This window comes from Channa argus, chromosome 17, assembly GCF_033026475.1.
Source record: "Channa argus isolate prfri chromosome 17, Channa argus male v1.0, whole genome shotgun sequence".
Taxonomy (NCBI): Eukaryota; Metazoa; Chordata; class Actinopteri; order Anabantiformes; family Channidae; genus Channa; species Channa argus.
This window is the reverse complement of record NC_090213.1, coordinates 1,489,904-1,515,828: the sequence shown is the minus strand read 5'-3', so window position 1 is coordinate 1,515,828 and position 25,925 is coordinate 1,489,904. Positions and strand designations below refer to the sequence as shown.

Sequence of the window (25,925 nt, the reverse complement as noted above, 5' to 3'; positions counted from 1 at the left end):
TATTGTGTCTGTATTCCAAAAACACACATTTTTACTTTCCTGCTATTGTGAACGTCTTAGTTTCTTTCTACTTTGTTTGTGACTTGTTAACCACTTCACCAATAACAATATTATAATATACTGTACTACAATACTACATCATTAGATAGTATACAACCACATCTTCCCCATCGCTCTCTTTCTCAGTTCTTCTTATGTCGATTAGCTGTAATTATCCAGTGCTCAGATCAGTCCCACACTGTACTGCATTAAATATGTTTTACTTGCAGCACTTAAACTTAAAATATTGAATCCTCCGTCCATTCTTAACAAATACCATCAGAGGATGTTTTAAGGGCAGAAGAAGGTCACAGATCAACTGCACCACACTGATTTTTTTTCAGACTCAGCAGCTTTTTGTGAATTACTGCCTCCAATTGGTGTAGCAGTGCAACTGCCTCATTTGTTGTAACTCTGCTTGATTGTTTTAGGATAAATGTATTCAGAAACTATCAAAAACAGTTAAATGGGTAAACTGATAACTGATTAAAGTTAATTAAAACACATTAGATTTTACAGTGCACTGATATCGGCCCCGGGAACTAAATGAGCCGTTAAACGCTAAAACGTTTACATTAAAAGCAGCTACAGTTTGAGGCCAAACGTGATGGATGCTGCTTTAATTTGAAGGAGTTTCACTCTGCTGCAAAAAGGACCAAAGATGAAGTCCAGCAGGTCCAAAATGACAACCATGAAACAGCAGGCAAATTAGGCCTTTGCACCAGGTGCCCCAGACCTTACGAGGGCAACTAGAAGCCTCAGGTTTTCTATTTGGTAACTTAATGTGATTAATTCAAACTCTGGCAATCAACTGTTATCAACAATAAGGGGCCAGTTACACAGCAGCATTCATTCATTCATTTCATCTGGAGCAGTGTTTGTGTCCTGATGAACCTCTTGGTTTTGTTCTCTGCCAACTCCTGAGGGAAATATCTGCCTCTGTAGAAGTGAAATGTTCCACTAACCACTGAGCTCTAACTGGGTCAATGTAGGATCACAGCGGTGCTACAAAACCATTCTGAAGGCTCCTTCCTTCCCCTGGAAACCACCAGGCAACGAAGGCTCCAATCATGCATCCAACGTAGCCCACGATACTTTGCACTAGAGTTTTCAAAAATAGAAAAAACAAAAAAAGACCTGACTGTGAGTTCTGTATTGTGTGTAAAACAGCTGGAACATGAGCTTTGAGAGCAGTGAGAGTTGGTGCTGACCTCTCAAAAAAGTCCAAAGTCCAACCGCCATCAAATGTTCACAGTCCAAAAGTTCTAAAATTAATACTCTAATGTTATTGGCAAGTGATCGATTTTTAGAAATCTAGATTAAAATTCATAAATAACTGCACCACTGGTCTGCTGCAGTCTACTGGTTTCAGGATTTCATAGAGTAATTGGGCGTCGTAACATCGTAATAGAGCATTAGTGCAGATGCATCCTGTCCTGTAGACGAAATGAAGCAGTGGTCTGATAAACGGGCAGCTCACATATTTTCATGGTGCTACTTTGGACGATTGGTTCAATAAAGAAGAAATAAAGAAATACAATACAATGAAATATACAACAAGCTAAAGGCTGTTCATTGAATTATATTTGAATTTTAAATTTTATTATTAGATATTATTATTATCTCTTACTGTAGAAAACTAAAAGCAAAACAAAACAAAAAAATCTCAGGAATGATCGCAAATGATCAAAATGCCATGAGAAATGTTCAGCCAATCAGCAAACACTTCCTGATGTTCGAACGAGTCATGTTGTTTAATCGAGGACCCTGAGCCGCCCTGGTACCTGCACCAGGCAGGTAGCAACCCCTGCACATCCAATCAGCTCAGCGCGGCATAAGTAGCACGTTAAAACACGTTAGTGACGAAACCCGGCTCAGACGGTTTGTTCTGAGAAATACTGCTTGGCTTTACCAAAGGTCTGAGGCACCTACAGAATCATGGGGGTGATTTACACTGCAGATCCACAGAAATCACATGGATGCTCTGCTCTGGATGAATTATGAGAAAAGTGGCCCCTGGGCACAGAGGGGGAGGTCCAGCCCCCCTCAAAGCAGTAATTTGTTAGTAGTCTCCCAGTCTGAGGCAGAGAACATGTAAAAAGATGCTCGGTGTTATTACTTAAGGAACACAGTCGACTTTTCTCTCGGCTTTTTAATTTCTCCTGACCCCTAACTTCTGCCTTTCTGCAGATTGTTTGTAATGTTCTCGATTGAGGGTCTGTAGCCATCTGGCTCTGAATAAGCCAGTCGGTTAAAGGCCTAAAAGGTCAGTTTGACTGTGTCATTCTGCAGCGATCAGCTCCTTTTAAATGTAAAAACACCCCCGCTGAAAAGCATCGACCTATAGCTCAGCACACACATTAAGTCTTGATGGAGACGAGGCACAAATGTAAATGAATAGTTGGTAAATTACTGATGTCTCTGCCCTGCTGCATTAAAAAGCAGCGGGGGACGCGAGCGTGACTTTTTTTGTGCAACCCAATCAAAAAGGCCACTTTATCAGCTGAGTGCGACTGCGTGTTTCGCCCCAGGCCTCAGCGCATTAGCTCATCGCAAATATGCTCTATGAATTCAAAACGGGCTCTTTGTGATCCTCGAAAGGAGACTGTCGGTCAGAGGATAATCACACTCACATTATTCCTGCAAATTGCGTGTCAGGAGAGACTCTGGTGCCGAGTCTCGGCTGAATCCTGACAAACGTGACGCTAACGGTGGAAATTAGCGCCGGAGGACGTCCGAGTGGGAATAATTGGACCTTTTTTGTTTTCTGTCCTGCTGCTGACGTGAAAAAAAAAAATCACCATTAGTTCTTTACACTTTTTAGCTTGTTAATTCACATGGACGCAGTGTTCGGTATTCAAACTGCTGCTATTTAGGGGGAAAACTGAGGGGACCCACAGCTGTCGAATACAGTGATATTACAGTTCATTTCATGTGATTCTCTACTAATCCACAGTAAAGTTAATTATGAAGGATAAGCTCTGTTTAAACCTGAACCAATTCTAATTCATCAGCTATCTCCAGAAAATGTATTCTCCACATGCTGCCTGCTGAATTGTAAGACTGCCTGGAGACAAATTTAGCATTTTTGCATGTTCAGCTCATCTGCAGACGAGTGCCCAGGTTAAGTGGAATTAATTATTCTCTATACCTCTACAGCTCTGATCCTGATTTAACTGTAGGTCCACGGCTGGATGCAAACTGCAGTTTCCTGCATTAAGTTGGAGCTGCCTGCCCGACTCCCACGACTTCACCGCTTTTCAATTTGCTGTCTGTGGCTGCAAATGTTCACGTAAATGTTCACGAATGCTTTCAAACGTCCCTCTGACTTCCTTATGTTAAAATGTGTCACCATTAGGACTTCAGATGATGTCATCTAGAGGCATTTTCCGGCTAAATGCAGAGAGATATTTCTACATACGCTGAAGTCAGGGGGAAGTTTAATGACATATATTTGAATGTACTAGCCAAAATAGAACCAAGGCGTCAGGAGGCTAAATAACTAGTTTGTACAAGATGTTGTTCAACAAACTGCAAGACAAGATTTTACCGAGAGACATGTGGTGTTGAGAGGGTGAAGACGTGTCCAGGGTGCATTTCAGACAGACTGCGCTGGACGGATGTATGGTGTAAAAAGTTAGAGGAATTGTCAAGTAACTAAAGAGAAAGAATAAGTTTGACATGAGTCACTGTGTAAATAGGTCTGAATGTCTGTCGTGTCCCAAGTGCCACATGTTTTCGTCCCATTTTGCCTGAGACTCACCACCACCATCTGTCCATCATTCAAGATACATCCAGATGCTGCAGATACATCCTGTATGACCAGAATCCAGAGGCCGAGCTAGAACTTACTGCAGGTAAAGCTCACAGTATATTAGTACGTAACACACTGATTCAAATCCTGAAAAGTTGTCTAACAGTCAAGTAGAAATATTTATAATGTGAACTTGGAATTTCCATGTTCCCAGTAAAACCGAAACGCTCCCAGCCTCACAATCCAACATGGCTGCTCCGCTTGTCAAAAGAGAGGAAGCTGCAGCACTTCCGTCTTATTTGTGTTTCTTTTAAACAGTGCTATCCAACGTCTACCTGGTTTGAACTGGTGTTGTCATGGTAACCCTTCTGGTCAACAGTCAAGTTGCGTGTGACATCACTGCGAACTTCCAACGTCTGAGTTAAAAGGAACAAAACACTCGATCTGACAGACAGTGTTTACATATACATGAGCAGTTTGGAAAAAGTAATCAGATTCCTCTGTGGAAATGGACATAAAGTGCTTCGGCCTCAATGTAGATAGATAGAAACTTTATACATATATATATCCCAAAGAGTGTTTTCCATGATGGTGATGGAAGAAGAAGAGGAGATATGTTATGTGTGTAATATCTGTATAATTCCTCACCTGAGGAAACAAAAAAGACCTAATGTGATGAGACTCGTTTCTGTTTTTCTCTTTGCTCAGCCACAGCCCAACACATCAAATCCCACCTCTCCCAGATAAAAGTGACTCCATCAAGGCATGTTCTCCAGCACCGGCTCCCTGCAATAACTTGACATTTACTGTCCAGAATCGGAGCCGCACTGCAATCACCCGGCAGCCCTGCTCCTGAGTGGAGCCGGGCAGATAAGCTGGCACAGATGCATCGGCTGAGCGGCTCTTTATCAGGAGTGTGACGGACCAAGCAGCAGCCATTGTGGAGCCATGCTGAGTGGCCCACGAGATATGTGAACCTCAAACAGCTGAGGAAATTGCTCTGTGAAGCTGGAAAAAACATTATGCACAGTTTCAAGAGCAACGAGCCAATATGCGATAGATTTTCCCTGCTTCTTTATGCAATGACAGAAATGGAGTTTCAGCGTAAATGTGTGAGCCTGAAACACAATCAGAGAGATTTGTGGAGACGCTGACGACTCATCTGACACATAAAGTCGTCCGTCCCAATCCTCTGCAAATGTTTTCTCAGAAACAGCACGGAGTGAACATTCCAGCGAGGTGCACACAGCGCGTTGGCACAACTCCAATCAGATGTGGAGATCAGAGGTGGAGCTGTGCATCAATGTTACTGTGGGCGATTTAAAGCGACTTCTTCGAGCAGTTCAACACATGCAAACAACAGCGTTGTTCTCTGTCCTGCAGTTTAAGGATGTGTCATGATGTGGTGGGTTCACTGAAAAATCAATTAGCCAAAAACCACATAAGCTGCTCTTTTTAAAGGCTCCTTCATGTTTTGGGATGAAGTTCCTTGTGTTTGTATGTTCTGCTGTGCGTTCACGTAAATACGATGCAGCAGATGATGCTGCACATACAATGAGCTGTCACAGCGGAAACACTGTGATGATGTAGAATCTAGGGTCATCAACTCTGCAGGAGATGAAAATAAAACAAGCCTTTATTTTCACACTACACCGAAACGTCCAAACCAATTTAATGATTGTTGAGCAGAATTTCCCTGCTGCCACTGTTATTTTTCCCTCAAACCCACGACCTGCTTCATGGTGTTGAATAAGAAACAGTCTGACAGTGTGCAGAGCTGATATTCAACCAGCTGTGCAGAGAAAACGCTTACAAAAAGCTTGTTTTATGAGGAAAGTTGGCAGTTTACACTTGGATCGCTGAACTGGACCCCCAGGCAGAGGGACCCCCCTGCAGGGCGAGACCCTCTGTGTGAAGTAGTGTGAATTGTGAAGGTAAAAAAACGAGCACCGAAATATTTAAACAACCGACAACTGGAAAATACCACAAAAAACATCTAGTACAGAGACAAAAATGACCACAGCGACGGAAAAATACTGTCAACAACAACCAAGACTTTCAACTGACAAGAGAGAACAAAATGACCGAAATGTAAAATAGCTGAAAAAAGCCCCTTGCAAAGTTCAGCAGGTCGTCCGTTACAGGACGAGCCATGTACCAAAGTACACACAGTACTGTAATACCAGCAGTAACAATGACTAAATGAGGACAGGACACACAAAGAGTGAAAAATTACTCTTCAATTCACAATCCCCCAAATCTTCTAAAGGCATGTAAACCTTTATTGTCTCCACACTTGGGGGGGGGGGGGGGGGGGGGGCGGTTTACCAGAAACCAGAATCCAGGGAAATCATGCATTAATGTAATTAATACAAAAACCATGTTCAGCATATAATCCCTGATCAAACATAGTCAAATGTCTGTGTCTTTGGTCTCTGTTGACACCAACATCCTCGTCTTTGCAGATCTGCTGCTGATTGCTTAAGAAAGATTTTTAGATTCTCTCCTTATTGTCTCTGATGACATGTTGGACAAACTCCCATTGGTCATTAACGACTTGAACTGTAAATACGGACGAGCGTCTGCAGCCTCGGTGAAGGTGAAGCCGTTTGCTTCCATTACACTTAAACTGAAGCTCAAGCAGCAGCAGACAACAGAGGAGTCGTCCACTTCACTTCCTGCCTCACACCAGTAAACCCACTGACTTTCAACAGCACGACTCCACGGTCTGAGTATCGATTCAGCTCGAAGGGCACAACAAGGCCGCAAAGTCCCTGAGCGACACACAGATGATGACAAAAGATCAGTTTAGGTTTCTGGACCTGATGTTTTGCAGCAAAACGCCATTTCATCCTATCTCTTCTCAAACCGCAGGTTTGCACAATTACCTTCTATGATCTTTATGTAAAGACGTAGCAATCGGTGATTGGAATGTCTGCAATAATCCGGGAACAAGCAGCGTTTTAAAGTGAACATTTAATCCAGCATTGATTCTGGTCTTGGCCTGGACAAGATAAAGATCCTAACGAATGTGATTAATGTGTCCAACAGTTGGTGCATGTATAAAATGTGTAGGACAGAAGAAGCCGTGAAATATTTGTGACTCTTGGTGGATAAAGTGGCTGATTAAGTACCGATTTACACCTTTTCTCTTTCACCTTTCAGAGCGAAACATCTGAGAAACGAGCAGTCAAACAACTCACGCCGTCTCCTTTGTATCAGTGGGATTTTGAGTCTTTTGTCAATGCTGCACAGACGAGCCGGCTTGATTAAGTCTTTACACTTGGGAAAGTCTCTTCAGCAGCCCCAGAGCAAACCTCCACATCAGTGCGATGCTTTAAAGCGGCCGTGTAATTGTGAGGGATGAGGCAGGCAGAGGCGCGACTGGGGGAGCTCTGCAGCCCCTGACAACTGATCCATCAGCGTCAAACAGCAGTGCACAGTATTTACACCAATTCTTAGCAGCATTATTAGGAGAGCTGCATAAATTCACGATGCAGAATCTGCCTGCGAGTCTGTAAAAGTGCTGGCAGCTGCTGAGCGAAGGAGTGGGAGTGTGTGTTTAAAGGCAGAGACGTGACAGCCGGGTGAAGACTGTTCCACAGATAGACTCTCAAGCAGAAGTCTGGCTCGACTCGAGTGGGTTAAAATAGCTTCTTGTAATTTGTGGAATAATTAAAAGATTATGTTTCCAATAAATGGAGCACTTTATACAAGTACAAATAAATGTAGAAAGCTGAAATATGTCCTTCGTCTGAACTGGGCCCATTATAGCAGGTGACGTGATAATAATTCTTGTCAGATAAAACGGCATCTGATTTTTCGAAGGGACGGATTTATCACTTCCTAAAATACCATGCCAGGGTTTGCACTTCTCATTCCAGAGGCGTCAAGAAGCGCCGGTATGTTACATGCTGAAGCTTTGGAAACCCAGGAGCTTCAATATGCAATGACGTAGAACCTAAAGTGAAGAAGCCTTATGAGGAGGTGGATGAAACAAAAAGACACAGGACTTTTCTACAGGAGACGATGAGCGTAATGAGAACGTGTTGCCCCATTTAGCATTTAGCACCAAAATGGCACCAAAACAATTCTTTTTTTTTTACTCTCCGGACTCTCGGGACACAGCAGATGGGTTGGGTTTAGGCTCGAAATCATGTGGTTCGGCTGTTCCTAGCTGATTGTCCTTTTTCTGTCAGGTAGCGTAATCAACGTTACCTTTTACTCTGCACTTTTTCTCAGATTATTCAGTCCTGCTGTACGAACGCTGTCTGGGCGGTGCACAGATTTACAGCATCTCAGCCTGAAGATGGCAGATGATCTTTACATGTTGACAGCTGGCCAACTTCCCTAAACAATTCTCTTTTCTTATTGCTGCTTAATGATGCCTCACTGAAAAGCTGACATGAGCTTGTACAGGCCATGGACTTGTCCATCCACCGCAGAGTGACAGGTGTCTCCGTGGTAACGGTAAGAATCCACTTAAGGGGTGAAAGGAAAAACATTTTGCACGGTGACTGTTTAATCCACAGACATTTGAAAGTGATGATTTTGAGTTTTGATGAGTGACTTAAACCAACTAAGGACTCAAGTGACCTTAGTGAGATTCAGCCCATTTCTTGGTCCAGGTGTCTCCCAGCTGGTCCTAAATGTGATCTGGCAGCTCCTCATTCAGTCCCAGGCTCTCTCCTCTCAGCGCTCCAGGCTGCCGCAGCAACAACTTCAGCTTTGTTTGCCAGGAGGACTGACATGTTTTTCTGAGATGAGGGTATGATTCCACCCACTCAGCACCCTCGCTATGAGCAAGCCGTCCTGGAGAGCGAGGAGTCAGAGGAGAGATCTAGTCGCCGCCCCGCCAGGCCAGCGGTCTGTCTCGCACATCACCGCCTCCTCCTCTTCTCCTCTCCAGCGTGGTCTCCCCGCCACGAAGCAATACAGCAGAGACCGTTATGCAAACAGGTTTGGTGCTTGTTTGTGTCTGAATCATCTACGGCTGAAGGCCTGATGGTCCCTGTTCTCCAAAATAAACATGACATTACTCATGGTTCTTGTACCTGCGCCAAGCCAAATTATAAGGCACAGATAAAAAAAAAAATACCAAAGAAATGCAGTGTTTGCTTTGAAACTACATTTTTATAACTGAAGTCTTATGCAGTTTTGCTGGAAACTTTTGGGCCTCGTTAATCACTTTACCTGCAGAAAGTCTGACTTTTACCTCCACCGTGAGCCTCACAGGGAGATGTGACTTCCTGTCTCGTCCATAAACTGGATTATTGTTTAATCACGGCTTTGCTCCCCTTCATAATATTTCCTGTCCTCTTAAGTAATGACCTACAATGGGAAGAACTATTAGAGCCATTTATTATGCTGGCACTGCTGCCACAGTAAGATCTTTTTTTAGCCTGCAATTTACCTCTCTTTGCACCTGTGACATCTCCAAAGTCGAGAGACAACCTGAGGAAGTGGAGGTTTCAGGACGCTGTGACCTGACTTAAAAGGACTTTTAGAAAAAAAGGGCCACGGTAGAGGAAGTGAAAGTTTGCTCAAGCAGTTGTGGACTGATGCTGTGATGGATTGTTGGAAGTGACAGATCGCATCATCTGAAGTAGAGAAGAAAGAAACAAGAAACTTTAGCATTTATAATTATGATCAAATCAAGTCCTTTAAAAAACTTTATTTATACAGCACCTTTTGTACAAATGAATGCAATTAAAAGTGTTTTACAAACTGAAAGTTAATAAGAAGCTGAACCCAGCAAAGACAATAAAAGATAAAAACTGTCAAAACAGTGATACGAATGCCCACTAAACAAGAAATAAAATCAAATATAATAATAATAATAATATTTGAAATAAAATTATTAATAGAGAAGTTGACAACACGGCACAAAAAACAAGGGCAATAGGACGTAAGAGCATGAGATAAAGATTAAAGACAAAAGTAAATGCAAATTATAATAAATACAATGATTAATAAAACAAACATTTTAAGAGAATAAAAGAAAGTGAAAGATGATTAAAAAATGGATGACGTTTCCTTGAGCTCTGCTGTACGTGAGCAACATTGTGTCTAAATACAGCACAGTATAATAATGAAATAATAATGAAAAATTCACGACATGTGATGTTAAACTTGCACAAAATTTTGACATAAAACTATAGTGGGGTTAAAAGTACAGTAATTCCATAAAATGTAGTTAAATGTAGTAATGAGAGTCAGTACAAAGTAGAATAAACTACAATTACTCAAGTATGTACCTCAGATTTATACCTAAGTGAGTGTATACTCCACCACTTTAACTAATATTTTAGTTCTGATGGCTGCAGCTCCTCATGTTAAACTGTGGCTCCAGCACTAATTGGGGGGGGGGGGGGGGGGGGGGCATGTGTGATGTGTTTGAGATTTTTTCTTCGGTATATGGTTTGCCTGGGTTCATTACTGACACATTTGTATCATCTGGAGCTTCACACTTGCAGCAGCTCATCAGGATTCTCGTGCAAACAACACTTCCTGTGTAGGTTTGTGCTAAATTATTTATTATGACTGTTTTTATCACCAGGTCATCACGAAACAAAACTCCCGGGAAAGTCAAAGGGGGCATATGTTTACAGTGCACGATGGGTCAACATCTGGGTGTCAAGGCATCTGTTTAGTGGTAAACGGTGGAAGGCGGTGGAGTGGTAAGTGCTGTTGCCGCACGGCTAGAAGGTCCCCGGTTCGAATCCGCCTGTGGGCTTTCTGTGTGGAGTTTACGTGCACGACCCTGAGCAGGACAAGATGCTAAAAATGATGATGTTTGTTGTCATGTCTGTGCTGCGACGTTGGAGAAACTCTGCTCAGATTCATCTTGTGTGTTTTTGTTTGTTTGGGAGTGGGATGTCTCGCTGAGCTTTACTTCGCCTACACACCACTTTTTCTTCTCTCCTCTTCTTCCAGTATTTTTTTGTATCACTTAGCTTTCATCCATCTATTACTATCAAATATGTGTTTGCACAGTCTGTTCAAAACCTGCAGAAGTTACTTACATAAGCTGGATGAGACCTGAGCAATTTGACTCTAAACGTGAAAATTTGAAGCATCAGGAAACATCTGGAACATGGCGGAGACATCAAATGGTCACAGAGGTGTAGAAGTTTGCTTTGAACCTACATTAAAAATGACGAAGTAGATGAATCCGTTTAAAAGGTTTTATCTTCCCCAACGTTGGCTGTTTAATTGCTACCAACCAAAAGGATCAATTAACGTTGATTGTTCATAGTTTTTTTTGTTTGTTTGTCTTTTCGGCTTATCCTGATGTGTCGCCACAGCGGATCATTGTCCGCATGTTTGGCACAGTTTATACGCCGGATGCCCTTCCTGATGCAACCCTCCCCAATTTCTACCGGGCTTGGACTGACACTGCACAACTGAGCTACAGCCATAGTAAATAAAATAAATATAATTAATAACAGGAGACTTAATGGGGTGTGTAGGTGCGGGTGAAGAGGGGGCCGGTTCAGGGACATTGTCCAGTCGGGGTAACTGCTCTGCACTTATATAGCGCTTTTCTTCCTATTGGTGCCCTCAGTTCTTTACACTGCTTCTCATTCACACACACACCTGGCCAACACTCACCGGGAGCTACTAAGTTGGGGTTCAGTGTCTTGCTCAAGGACACTTCCGCATGTGACAGGAGGAGCCGGGGATCGAACCAACAACTGTTGGATTGGTGGACGACCACTCTACCTCCTGCGCACAGTTGGCCCCAGCGTAGCTCAATAGAGATTTTAATTTAGATATTTTACTAAAAAAAACTTCTGCTACTGCACCTGCACCGGCAACAACGAGTCTTAACACAGAACCAAGAACTTTACCCAAAGTTCTCTTTATTTTCCAAAGTTATTTTCCCTTCATATTCTTGTGGACTCCACAGTCCATGTTGTCCATGCATCTCCATCCAGGACGTCCCCCTCAATCTGGGCTTTGTCTTTCTTCCTTTTCTTTGCGCCGTTTATAAAAAGGCCAGTTGCTACTGTATTTGTTCTGGCAAACATGGGAGAATCTGTTCTCGTGGGATTTGCTTAACTGCAGTGTATTGATGAGGATTTTATGACCCAGCAACAAAACACTTCGAGTACTCAAATATAAGTACTTGTACTCAGTCAGAACTTGGTACTGGGACATCCCTAGCTGTCGTGTCATGATGTGCACTGAATGATTATGTTCACTATGTTGTCGCTTATAATGAGGCCCCACAGATCTACAACAACGATACCTCATTTTGGTCGAAACCTCATTTTTTATACTAAACTTGCTGCTCAGCCATTGTTTCCCAGCCCCACAGATACATTACAGCTTTATTTTTCCAACCTAAAGGCACAGACTCCTTGCTATGTCTGCTGGAAGGTGTTGTGTTATGTAAATCATCCATGCAGAGGTAAATGCTCTATGCTGCTGGTTTTTGCACCACTGCTCAAAAGCTGGATTTGAGCTTTTTTCCAATAGTCAGAGCTGAAATTGACCATAAAGTACTTTTGACAATTAAAAATGACACACTGTTGAATAAGCCACTGACTAAACCCTGAGCTGACTTTGTTTAGTAACATTTTTTTTTTTGAGTAATAGACAAATTCCATAAAAAGCTGATTTTTTTTTATTGCAGCGACTACAGTCAAACTGTAGAGAAATATTTGAAAGAAGCTGCTTTACCATCCTCACACGCACATTTATTCAGTGCAACTGACTTCGTAGTCGCTGGCGCTTTCAAGGCCAAAGCACCAGAGAGCAAAAAATGAAATGTGTGATATCATCAAGAGGTAAAAATCTGTTGCGGCGCTGCAGACAATGAGCTGTGGAAGATGATAAAGCAGTGAGAGGGAGGCTGTTTTTAAGGATAAGCGGACGTGTTCTGCTTCAGGATTAACATCTCCCCTGTAAAACGAGGCCTATTTACATGTGGAAACTGGAAACAGACGTTCCCCACAACAAACTAGGAAAATCTACTGTGACAATACCACAAATGTGACTCGTTAATTTGTGTCTCCAGGTTTTCTTGTTCCTCAAGAGTAGGAGAAATGTTCAGTCGGTTTTTACGTGCTTTAAAAAAACCCTCCATTTCCTGGATGATATGACACATCATGTTTTAAAAATAAATGCGCTGATTATCCGAACACAGGTAGAATGTGGCCACTGCGACGTCACCTCTCTGCCTTCATCTGTATTCCAGTCAGTGTGGATTTGGCTTCTGCAGCATGACACGTTTCCAGCAGCGCCCGTGTTGCCATGGTTTATCCGAGTGTCAAACCATGGAAACGGTAAACGGGGGCCAAGGCTCTGATCGATTCTTAAGAGAGAGACAACAGTATTAAATTCTGAAAAAAAGGAGACGATGCCATTGGCTCAGGTTTTGTCAATTTTTTTCCCCGATGAAAGTAAGATACGATGGATGTTCATACATATGGTAAAGTCTGCAACCTGGATGAGCTTGTTAGTCTGAGCTGTAGACCTGGTGAAAAATGACTCAAACCAGACTACGCAAGTCTGATGGACATACACGGATCGGTTGTAACGTCATGACCGTCTGAGGTCAAAGTGGGAAGTGGAGTGGACTATAAGAAGAGAGGGTTCTAATGTTTAAAATGAACAAATTGCACAGGTGGTTATAATGTTGTGTCTGATTGGTTTATTTCCATCAGTAGCTTGTTCTTGGTTGTCGCCAAAACCTGGTCGACTGCGCACATGCAACATCTCCTGTGGGACGGCACAGTTTGTGTCTGGCTAGTGTGGTTTTAGTCATTTTTCATTGCGTCCACTGCTCAGACTAACAAGGTCATCCAGGTTGCAGACTTTACTGTGTTTAGCGGCGTAACCAGTCAGTAGAAGGAATCAGTTGGTGGTTTCAGCGTCTATATGGGGCTTGTTGGAATAGAACACAAATAATTCAGAAAATGACTAAAAGCTTTAAGATGCATTTATAAAACGTGACTCTAATAAACCAAAGGGTCAGTGTAAGATATCAGAACAAACACTGTCTACTCCTGCAAAGGCTTCACAGTCTCTAAATGTGTCATTTGAAATAGAACGTCAGGTCATGTTTTCTATTTTGCGTATTGGAAATCAATCCTAAATTGTTTATGTCCACTTTTATCTAACTGCTCTGTGTCGTAGGTTTGTTTTTCTACCGACGCTAGAAGACGACAGCGAGTCGCGGTGTTGGAAATCTTCCTTATTTTGACTCAATACACCACCAGGGAATAAAGTCATAAGAAAGCTCGTATTTTCAAAGAAACAAACTTTTGAGTTGCCGTGATTTAATGTGCTATGATTAGCATGTGTTGGATCCACATGAAAACCCTGGTTCACCAACGAGCTGGGATGTTTGGTGTGTGATCAATAATTACAGCAGCAGGAATATCAGCAGTTCATCATAGTTCACGGTTTTAATTCTGGTTGACATAAAATGCTCCAAACTCCTCTGAGACACGTGTGGAAACAAACATCAAATGGTGTCAATCAAGTTATGTTTTAATTGTTTTCTCTAAGGGGAAGAAAAAAAAGAATTCTGGCACATTTTTTTTTTTTTTATCTTGTTGAAATGCATGATGGGAAATATATGCAAATAAGTGAAGAAAGCTTCAAACAAGTACATTTTTTGAGCTGACTACAGACTCCAGTGGACATTTAGGCCGTTCAGAAATTGATAAAAGACTAAAGAACAAGTCGAGACTCTGGTTAAACTGAAGTGTAATTATACTTCACTGCTAACAAATCAAGTATAAGAAACTTTGTTAGAACCAATTCTTTTCCACTTTAGTTGTTTTTTTCCCCCCTTTGCTTAAATGATTGATCAATTAATCGGCTAATTGTTCTACAACACTCTGACATGCTGGTTCCCCCACATATTAGTTAAAGCTGTTTACCTAAATTTAAAGTACAGTGAAGACAGATAGTACTGAATGTACTAACTAGTAAAATTCAAGTTCCAAACAAAGATGTCTGTGCCGTCAGAAATCAGTCACACTATTGTAATTAAACCTCACAGAGAGAAAGCAAATCATTCGATGATTTATTCTTGTTTTTAAGATTATTCTGAAGCTTTGCTTTCACACTTTATTGAAATGCTTTCGAGCTGTGAGCAGCTCCTTCGCTTCTTTTGTGCAGTAACCAGACAGTCAGAAATCAGTGGGCATTTAGTCTGTGTGCTGACTTTTCTTTTTTTGGGGGGGGGTCTACTGAGTGACTGCACTTAGAACTGGGACACAGGAAGTGCTGCAGACGTGAGATGATTACTTTCAACATGCACGTTTAGGGTTTGTCGCTGCTCATTTTTAAAACACTGCACATCACATCAGGCTCCCAAATGCAAAATGTGAACAGAAGCTGCAGACCAATCAGTGAAGAGTGAGGAGACCCTCATACTGCGTGTACGCTGAGCTGGGCACATTAATGCCTGTACGTATAGATTCAGAGATGCAAGCATTTCATTAGCCATTTTCCTCGCAGTTAGCTTTGGTCCCTGCTGATTAATTAAGTTACAAAGTGCTGTCACACAGCGAATCCACCACCAGGCAGCACAGCAGATTCTGACAGTGATAAACGAGACGTCAACTCCCTTTGTCGTGATGTTCGGCGTTACTCCTGCCTCAGGATCAAAACAGATGAAAACGTGGGCAAACCACCACCATCTCATGATGCCATGGACCTTTTTATTGATATTTGTCAGGTTTCACAACAGCAGCAGTGCTTTTTTGTGCTCCAAGTGGGTTGGATTTCATCCTCCAGAGCAGAGCGCTTACAATGCATCGCCTATATGTGCAGAAGCGTTGTACAGCAGAAGCAAACCAGGATGAAATGCAACGTCCATTGGATTGACAGAGCCACCAGATGAGCTACACACCGAGCGGATCAATACTTTACACAAAGAGGCTATTCATCACAGAGCGGGATGGCTACAGTACGTCGGCACTGTAGTTTGGCTCGAACACGCCTGCCGAAAAAGAGGCTGAAGTGGGATCCACAATTTCTGGCAGCCATCTTTGATGCAATTAGGGGAAACCGCTGTCATATATCAGGACATGGTCAGTGGTCCGTTTTTTTTTTTTTTTTAACATAGACTTTCTGCTATTGCAACAAAGGCATTGCAGCCATTTTGTGGAAGGGAACAATTAGTCAGTTTTCTAACATGCCAATTAATATTTTCAAATTTGCCTTATGGTCTTCTCACCGGGTGTAAAATAAAAATATCAATGCCACTCACAGGTCTGTACAGATGATAGGAAGCCAGAATGACCCCTTATATTAGCCTAGCTTAGCATAAAGAATGGAATCGGGGGAAACAGCAAGCCTGGCTCTGTACAAACTTTAAGTTACACTATGAAGCACACTATAATATAATGTAATGGCATTTTTTATTTTACACTGTTAAAGTACATTTGATGTAGAATACGGGTTAAGTAAACACATGTGTTAGTCAGCGTTGGTAGACAAAGCCAGGCTGCTTTCAGTGGCTACACAAAGCTATGCTGATTGGGAACTTTGACGGAAACTGAACTGGGCTGAGGTTCTTGAAAATGTCCTGACTAATCTGAAAGGAACCTGTCTGATGGCAAATCTGATTTGGATGTTGTCAAGCTTCTCATTGGCCTGTTATCCCTTCGTCTCCACCCATCGACGCAGTACAGGTCAGTAGGTCAATACCTGCCTCAAGGCTCAAGACGTGCTTATCATGCGTTATCATCCATCAATTAACTTAACCTCTTGTCCTGTTCTGGGACATGGGGGCCTGAACCTATACTAGCTGTCATTGGTCCAGAGGTGGGGTCCACCCGGGACATGTCTCAGGGCCAACACAGAGAGACATACATAGACAACCATTCACACTCACAATCACACCTACAGCCAATTTAGTCACTAAGTAACCTGCATGTCTTTGAACTGTGGGAGGAACCCGGAGGAAACCCACCCAAGCACAGGGAGAACATGCAAACAACCAGGGATTCAAACCGGGGACCTTCTTGCTGTGAGGGGACAGTAATAACCGCTTCACCATGCTACCTTGTTAAATTTATAAATCTAAATGCAGAGCTACAACTTTATATTTAAGCACAACTCTTCAGTCTTGGGTTTCAGTAGAAAAAAGGGAAAAGATCGCAGTTTGTGTTAAACTGGCCAACTGACCTACGGGCAACATGGTAACAATGATAACTGACCAATGAAACCAGCTTGACAGTAAATCCCAGACACCAAGTGATGTCACGTGATGGTTGGACCTGAAGACAGCAACTCGACCTCAACATTCATTGGGGGTAACGTAGGCACCAGGTTTGACTAAACAGAAATGAGAGTGGCATCGATTGCTGCATCAAAGTCTTGACAAAGGTCACTGAACTTGCTTTGTCTGGATCTAGTTTGACTGGTACATGTCAATGAACATGTAAACTTCTCTAACTGCCCTATATCAAAATATCTCCCTACCTCTAGCTAAAAAATGCCTCCAGATGACATCACTTGAAGGAAACCTCAGTTCAGATGACGTCATCTCGTTCCTCAAACTATGGAGATGGTAATCAACCTCCTTTGCCAGAGCTCCTCCAGATGACATCATCTGAACTCCTTATGGTGAAAAACTCCTCCAGGTGATGTCATCTCGAGGAGTTTTTCAACTAGAAACAGAAATATTTTAATACAAGTAAGTCAGAGGGAAGTTTAAAACCATGGATGTACATTTACACTTAACTAAAGCCATAGAGAGCAAGTAATACATTGATGAAGTCGCCCTTTAAAAATGAACGAGCTACACATTCCTGCACAGTTTGGAGATGCACATATTAGCCAATCATGTGCCGTTCACATAGCGGGATTTTGGAAATACTGAGCTCCACACTGTCATCTCTAATAAACCTTTTTACTAATTACTACATTTTACAAGTCAAAAACAACCAAATGAATTTCCTCATTTTTTTACGAAATAGTTAAATGATATTTCATGTCAATCCCATCTCTTTACACACTGGTTTAAGAGCAATTTCAAGCAGTTTAGAAAACCTAACTAATGTACAATGCTTTAATTTCAAAGTGAGGTAAAAGCAGATTCAAGAACTATAAGTAAAATCAATTAACAGGATCCACTTTACAAATATTTGTAAAGTGTAATTTGTGTCAACTTCAAGTAAAAGAAAAAGTCCTGCTGTGGCCCTGGACGTGTAAATCCATGTAATTTCCACCACTTTTGTTTCACTTTTTAAATTTCTTTTCTGACATACTGCAAGAAAGCAGACTTGGATGTTTATCAGTTTGATATTTTTTTTCCTTTTACCTCAGAAATATTTTCAGGGATCAGCAGCAGAAGCAGCTAAAGCTTGACATTTAACATGTGATAGTTTGGTGGAAGGAAAACAGGGATTTTAATCAGAATTCTGTGACATGTTGAAATATATATTTATCATCTTCCACAACTTTTGCAGGTGTGTTTTTTTTAGCTGTTTTTTTTTTTTTTTAGTTTTTTTCTTTTTTTTCTTACACAAATGCAAAAATAGAGATGATTGTAGGAACCTAGCACTATCAGCCCTGTTCGATACTAGATTTGGAGCCGGGATCTGAATTTGTCTGATATGAAATGAAACATCAAAGCTAATATTAACAGTTAAGAATCGAGCTCTCGTAGGTGGAATGTGTTTTGCAACACTGGCTCTTCTGACTCCCAGAGTGGATCATTTAACATTAATTTACAGTGTGATAGCAGGCGTCCCAGACTCTTATGGCAAAGTCATGTAAAAATCACACTGATGCAAACAGATTCATACATTTACACTCATTTGGAGCCAGTAAAATAAACATCAGCCACAGCAAAAGGGAAAAACCTGCACTGGCCACAAACCTAAACAAAATGTTCTTTTCTGACGGTAGAAACCATGCGTTTATCTCCATCTGTGCCAGGCACATCTGAAGAACTAAACTAGTTGTTGTAGGCACCAGTATTTCCCTTTATTGAGACAGGAAATGAAACGCACTCAGATTTTTTGCCCTTGGGGCTCATGGTAGCTTAGTCTTAAGCTGTTTGTGCTTACGAGCCAACTCACGTTGACTGTCAAACTCATATGGCAAAGTGAGTCTGTGGGCTACAGTCCAGTGCAGCACCTACAGGCGGGGCCCCTGCATCAGGGGCTATGGGCTTCCTCCAAGTCACACCATCATCTCTCCGCCAACAGAGTTTTCCCGAATCCACTGATTAGGGCTGATGATGGCCGTTCGTTCTGCATTTCCACAGTGCACCATCCATCAGATAAAAGCTCTTTCTGCAGCCTCATTATCATAAACAATCTGGGTGTTGGTGATGTGGCCCCTCAGGAAAAACCCAGGGATTGGGTGACTGTGGCTTTGATTCAATTCTGGCATTATACAGATGATTAGGGGAGGGGTGCGAAGGTGGGGGCGATAATGGCTGGTGCTTCATGCCCTGCAGCATCTAAACCGAATTAGTTTGTGGAAAGCCTGCTTGAAGTCCTCGTTGGACATGGTGTAAATGATGGGGTTGATTAGGGAGTTGAGGTAACCCAGCCAGGTGAAAATGTCAAACAGCTCCAGGTGGAAGCAGGACTCGCAGACAGGCACTAGAAGAGTGTAAATGAAGAACGGGAGCCAGCAGACGATGTAGGCTCCGAGGATTATTCCTAAAGTTTTGGTCGCCTTCCTCTCCCTGGCGGCGGAGATCCGCTTCTTCTCCAGCAGCGCGTCGGACACAGTGACTTTGACTTGGCTCACGTTCACGGACGAGGTAGTGTCACAGGAGGAGGTGTCGTTCGTCCCGTAGTTTAGGGAGGTGGTGGACGCCACCGAGCCGGGGGAGTTGGTGATCAGGTGCGCCGACGTGAGCCTCTTCCCCGGCTTGTTGTGCGACTGCTTCAGGATGCGCTTTCGCGCTTCCACGTAAATTCTTCCGTACAGGGCGATGAGCAGCAGCGTGGGGATGTAGAACGCGCCGAAGGTGGAGTAGATTGTGTAGAAAATGTGGTCGGTGTTCACGTTGCAGCTCGTCACCTCCTCCGCCTTCACCTGGCGCCAGAAGAAAGGCGGCAGGGAGATGGAGATGGCGATCACCCAGGCGGTGGCGATCATGCCGGCGGCGCGCGCCGGCGTGCGCTTTTTGGCGTATTCCACTGCGTCCGTGATGGCCCAGTAGCGGTCCAGCGCAATTACGCACAGGTGCAGGATGGACGCGGTGCAACAAGTTATATCTGAGGAGAGCCAGATGTCACAAACCACCTGCCCCAGAGTCCAGGTGTGGCTCACCGTGTACAGCGCGCTGATGGGCATCACCAAAATGGACACCAGGAGGTCGGTGACCGCCAGAGAGGCGATTAGAAAGTTCGCCGGCGTGTGTAATTTTCGGGATTGGTAAATGGTGGCGATGACGAACGCGTTTGAAAGCGTCGTGGCGAAAGTTATGAGGGCTAAGGTGACCGCCAGACCCACCTGGAAAGCCAAGTTAGAGTCCCTGACCTCTGCCTTCGACGTGAAGCTGGCGTTGGAGTAGTTGGTGGAGATGTTCAACAGCTCTCCGTAGATGACAGGCGTTGGTTTGAGCTGACTGGCACTCTCCATCCCTCCACCTTCCCTCTTCAGACCCCCCTGTCATTGAGCTCAAAGGAAAGCCTGGAGATCCCTTGGAAATCGCTCAAATATTCATCCACCGCTCCCGTTTCTCGTCTTTCGTAAACCCAGAACAGACGCGGCTCCATGTCCAGCAGAAGAGCAGCAGCATCAGCAGCGGTGTCACTCAACAGTCAGACGACGGGGACGCACTTCTGCCTCCTCTTCTTCATCCTAACCAACTGAACCGCAGCATTTCACAGCATTTCATTTATTTCGATATCCGTGAAACGAAAAGAAAAGCGGCACACAAAGTGACCCGTCTCCCATCCCCAGGTCGTTTCCTGTCAAATTCCAAGTTATATCACAATCCAGAGTTGGAGTAAAAATGGAAAGATCTGCATTAACACGTTTTTAATCCACCCAGAGTCTCCTCACAAGTTCAGAGGTACTGAAGTCTGACTGCTGGTTTTATAGCGTCTCTGTTATCTCTCTCTTCCTCTGTCCCTCCCATCCTCTCTCCCTCTCTCCCTCTCTCTCCCTCTCTCCCTCTCTCTCTCTCTCCCTCTCTCCCTCTCTCCCTCTCTAATGGTTAAGAGAGTCTTGGCTTTAATAATTTTCTTATATCTAATTTATTTATGCTTTAACAACCGTGGCCTCTATTCAAACCTGCCCCCCCGGATTTCTACACTTTATCAGGCAAAGATAATAACAAAAATTGCTCTCAGCTACTTTAGTAGTATTCAGTCATATGATTTGCACAGTTCCAACTTCATCTGCAAATGAAAATCAGACTGTAGATTTACTTACATCACAAGGAAAGAGATGTACTGTAGAGCCAAAAGGCAAAATGGCTTCCAGCAGCTGCAAATGCTGCATCTCACAGTCCTGAGAACATGCCAGAGACATGTGAAATGACCCTTTACTGGACACACGTGGTGAGTGAAACTCACTTGTTGATAAAGATCACAAGGACCATTTGAAATCACCAAAAAAAGACTAGTTTCCTGTAGTGAAATATAAGAATGTTTAGTCAAAACATAATGGAAACAGCCTCTGAAAAAATCCCATCATGTGTTTAGAATTGTAATTCTCCAGCAAACAATACAGAGGACATGACCTCACCTGTCCCCATCGGTGGCTTATGTGGGATGAGATAAAATCAGCTGATATCGGCCTTTCTCTGCACCAACTGGGATGTCGTCATTGGTCGATCGTCTTCTTTGTCACCGTTTGCCCTTTACAGATGTCCAGTTTAGGCCTCTTTGAAATCCACTCATTCTTTAACGAAGACTGTTCCGAAGAACTATTCTCAATTTCTATTTTCAAGGTCCTTTTTTTTTGAACGGGTGTCAAATTACTGCAAATAAATGTTAATCTTCAGGGATGTAGTAGCAGTAGTAGAATTTATTGTGCGTACTTTCAGGAACTGCTGAACATGGTACAGTTACTTCTTGGTGTATAAGACCAATGTTCTAATTAATCGGTGATTACATTTGGCTTCACGAAACCTAGCGCTAAAAGTATGTTGAGTTAAAGAATGGAAAACCACCAATAAAAATGCACATATTTTATAATGTACCGGCTTAAACCTAGAAGGACACTGAAGGCAACATGGTCCATTGTCCATTCACAGATTCTCTGCTTTCATACACACACATTTCATTTACACAATGGAAACAAACTGAAATAACTGATGTCAATTAAGCAAACAGCGAAACAAAGAGGCTAATGACACATAACTAATAAATATCAAAATATTCAAAGTGTGTTATCAGCATCACAGATGTCCGGCTCCATGGCACAGTAGGCCATAATCATGCACTGGATCTTGGTCACAAGCATTAAAATTAAATGCAAATTTATGGAAAAATCACAGTACTTTAAAAAAACGAGTGCTACCACCGACTTTGCTGTTCTTTATGAGACTGTTAATTACAGGCCACTACACGCTGGCTAATCCTAACAACTATGGAGGATCTGCATCTTCTCACCTGCAGGTCGGTGCAGTTTCTTACTACGGAAGCACGGATGTTAGAACAACTGATAACAGCAGTTTACTGTGGTGATAACACTCAAACTGGCTTATTTTTTTGCAATACGTTTCACTCAAATCTCATCTCCATTTTTACATTGGCTCCTTCTCTTTCTCCTACTAGAAAGTTCCCATTCTCTTTCTCTCTGAAGTACTTTCAAAAATGCCCACAGCTGGGTCATGCAGCCTGAGGGTTTATAGTGAGGCCAACGGGCCCCGTTGTCCTCTGACAGACTAGTGAATGGAGCTGGTGAGGACAGCAGCTTCAGGGCTTTGGACAGTTCTCAGACTTTAACAGAGCTTAATATGATGAGAGACATGTGAAACGCGGCCAAGAAGCAGACTGGAACTAGAGACCTCCATGATGATATAAGGTCAGTGGAGGAAGGGGGTCAGGGTGGACAAAAATTAAAAATGATTGTCTGCTGCCAATAGCAGTAACTGAACTCCAGGAGATATACAGTGTGTTTATCATGTGTCCAGGTGTTTTGTTGGTGTTGATTCTTGTCCTGTTGGATCAGCTGCATGAATTCGTCAAGACAAACACTGTAATGGTAGTAAACCTAACTCCTCTCAGTCTTTTTTCTGCTATTAGAAGAATTGAGAATTGCCCAAATGTCAGTTTGCGTTCACTGAAGACACTAAATTGCTGTTCTCCAAAGAACTTTTTGTGCCGCTCCATCTGTCTGTCAACAATGTTAATATTTGAAGTAAATTAACAGCCTGCCAAGTAAATATTTGTCATGCATTTAGGACGCGGTGAGGCATGAAGCTGGAGAGCATCTTCATTTTCAAACCAATCAAACCTGGAGTACACTGAGCATCGACTGTGTGTGTGTGTGAGCCACAGTTCATCACAGCCATGATGCAGCCACGCAGAACACCTGTGCTGCTCTCAGTGACCGTGCGCTCATTCAGACATAATCTGAGACAAACAGATGAGCAGTGTTAACAGCCAACATCTGCAGCGACATCAGCTCGCGGCGTTTGAGTGGCAGCTTTTCTCAGTGAGGCTACAAGGTGCAGCACCAAGTGAAAACCAACACTCCAAGTAAAAGTGGAAGCATTACAAACAAGACTCCGTAACAAGCCGTGTGTGTGTGAGTGTGTGTTGGGTGCTTTTTAACAACAAAATCCCAATCCGGCAAATCTCAATAAGAACTACAATCTATGATTTGGTCATTTCTTTAAAGTTTCTGTGCAGCATTGTCGTTTAACTTAGACTCAACAGTGACGCAAGATTCCACTTGCTCTGACACTGTTCTGGATATTTCCACAATGACCAGGTCAGTTAGTAACAGGTGAGTGGATCATAACTGGGTATAAAAGGAGCATTAAGGCTCCGTGTTTAGAAGAAAAGGTCAAGGCAGACAGTCATGTCTCATCACTTTGTGCCAAACCTCATGAGAGGTTGTCAGCAGCACTGCAAAGAAATCAGGTCCTTCACCAGCTACAGTTCATAATACTCTGAAAAGATCTGGGAAATGATGGACATCAGGTTCTCTGTGCCGAACAGGACAAAGACCATACAGGCTGTTATATGTGAAAGGTGCAGGGGGGGAAGGGGACAGGTCAGTGTCTTTTTGCAGGAAGTCAGTGGCTACTCTAGCAGGGCAGAGCGAGGCCTCTGTCTGCACGTGCTACCAAAGCGCTGCTTCTTTGATGCAGAGAGACTGAGCTCGACTGGCCTGCTGTCCACGTCTGTCCCCGGTTTAAAGTGTGTGGAGTTTGTTTTGGGTTGGCACAGTATGAACCTATGAACTTGAGTGCGAACGCTGAAAGTTGTTTCTGCTTTTCTCAGAAAAATAAAAGCTTTATGGTTTAAGATCAGTGTTTTTTTTAATTTGTTTTGTTATTTTACAAACAGCCCCAACTTTTCTGCAAATGGGGTTTGTAGTTTGGAATGAACATTTTACAGATTGACAATGTTGCTCTGTAATGGCCTCAGTGTTGTCAATGCTTCTATTAGTTTTATCAAAGATTTCTTACCTTCATTTTCTTGAGTTCACCTTCTGCTGGTCCAGGGATGCTGTTCAACCAAGCAAAAGATTGGAGTGAGGCCCCCTTCTGGCTTAAATACCTTTACTAGGTCCAGACTGAACCAAGCTTTGAATGCAAGGGGGGGGGGGGAGTTTTTCTTTATTTAAAACTTATTTAAAACTTTATTTATTATATGTTTTGTTTTTTAAATTTCTTATGTATATAAAAAAGTATATTTGTAAACTGTCTGTCGAGTGTGTGCCTGTAATTTGCTTAGTTACAGTAAGGTTTACCCCTTGTGTAACCCCTCTTACTGCTTTTTCCAGCTAATATATACTGTATATGTTCTTTAGGCCAGTTTGGTCTCGTTACTGGTTAGAACTTGTGTTGTAGTTCAGTTTGTAGTATTTTAAGTTTAGCTACGTTTTGTTGACCTGCTTCATTAGTAATGAATAAAATGTCTTTGTATTTGTTATATTTTGGGTAAATAAAAACCCACTTTTTAAAAATTGTATTGTCCTGTGTCTACCTGCTCAGTCTCTGAGGTGCTCTTATAGGGGACAGAAAGTCCAAATCAGAGGAGGATACCACAGCTTAGGCTTCTGCAGACAGAAGCTGTTGTCCTGTAGTGAGCAAGGAAGTTTGCTAAAAATCTAGCTAATGATGCGACCAGCTGACTGTGGGACAGATTGACGAGGAGCTCAGTGTCATTTTGCAGAACTTCTACCAGCTTATTAATTTGAAGATTGAAAAATCAGTTGGGGATTTATTTGTGTACCAGCCTGGACAAAGTGAAATTTCATACATAAATCACCGATCACGCTTCACTCCCCCTCCACCCTCCCCAGTGCACATTATATCCACATTTTGCAGGTCTAGCAGACGTGGTATTGATGACTTTTAGTCAGCAGAGAGCTGAGTCACCTAGCAAAGCTCTCCACCTTCCAGGTAAGTTTCAGCTGACCTTCACCGGGTCACACCATGGACGCTGTTTTAGGAAGGTGGCTGGGCTCAGGGATCCAGCTGGACCTCTATTTTGAGCCGCTGTTCCTTTAAAAGAAGCACAGACGGTCACCTTGTTTCACCTGAAACTGACCTAACCAAAAGACCTCAGATCCACATGAAGCTAATGGTAGGATGCCGAGCTTGACGGGTTTGCAAACACAGTCATGTCATACCCCTTATTTGAAAGAGTAAAGCAAAGATTTTGTTCTCATCAACATAATATTTAATGCACAATTAGTTATTACGAATGTTTTATTGTCAGATTTTTTTATATACAGTACTTGACCATTTTTCTTACATCTGATGACGACGTCAGGGTAAAGGTCAGGTTTGCATGCTCTTACATTGAAACGTTGAAATTGCATGTTGGGGGACGCAAAATTAACCCCAACCTTAGAACAACAACAATGCAAAGATAATTTGAAATGCTGACATCTGTGATCGGATCTGATTTTGAACACATAACACCGGTTGGATACTTGATTTACTCGGAGAGTCGCTTGTTGACATTAAGTTTGAATTTTACAGCGTCACTAACTTCCGGGT

General features: G+C 42.7%; 1 protein-coding gene across 1 annotated transcript; it reads right to left on the bottom strand.

The window, feature by feature from the left end:
• Positions 1-15,457: 15,457 nt before the first annotated feature.
• LOC137102967 (5-hydroxytryptamine receptor 1B-like) lies at positions 15,458-20,837 on the bottom strand. Its single transcript, XM_067482920.1, has one exon. It carries the CDS (start codon positions 20,369-20,371, stop codon positions 19,220-19,222), a length of 1,152 nt encoding a protein of 383 aa, XP_067339021.1. The 5' UTR covers positions 20,372-20,837; the 3' UTR covers positions 15,458-19,219.
• Positions 20,838-25,925: the final 5,088 nt, after the last annotated feature.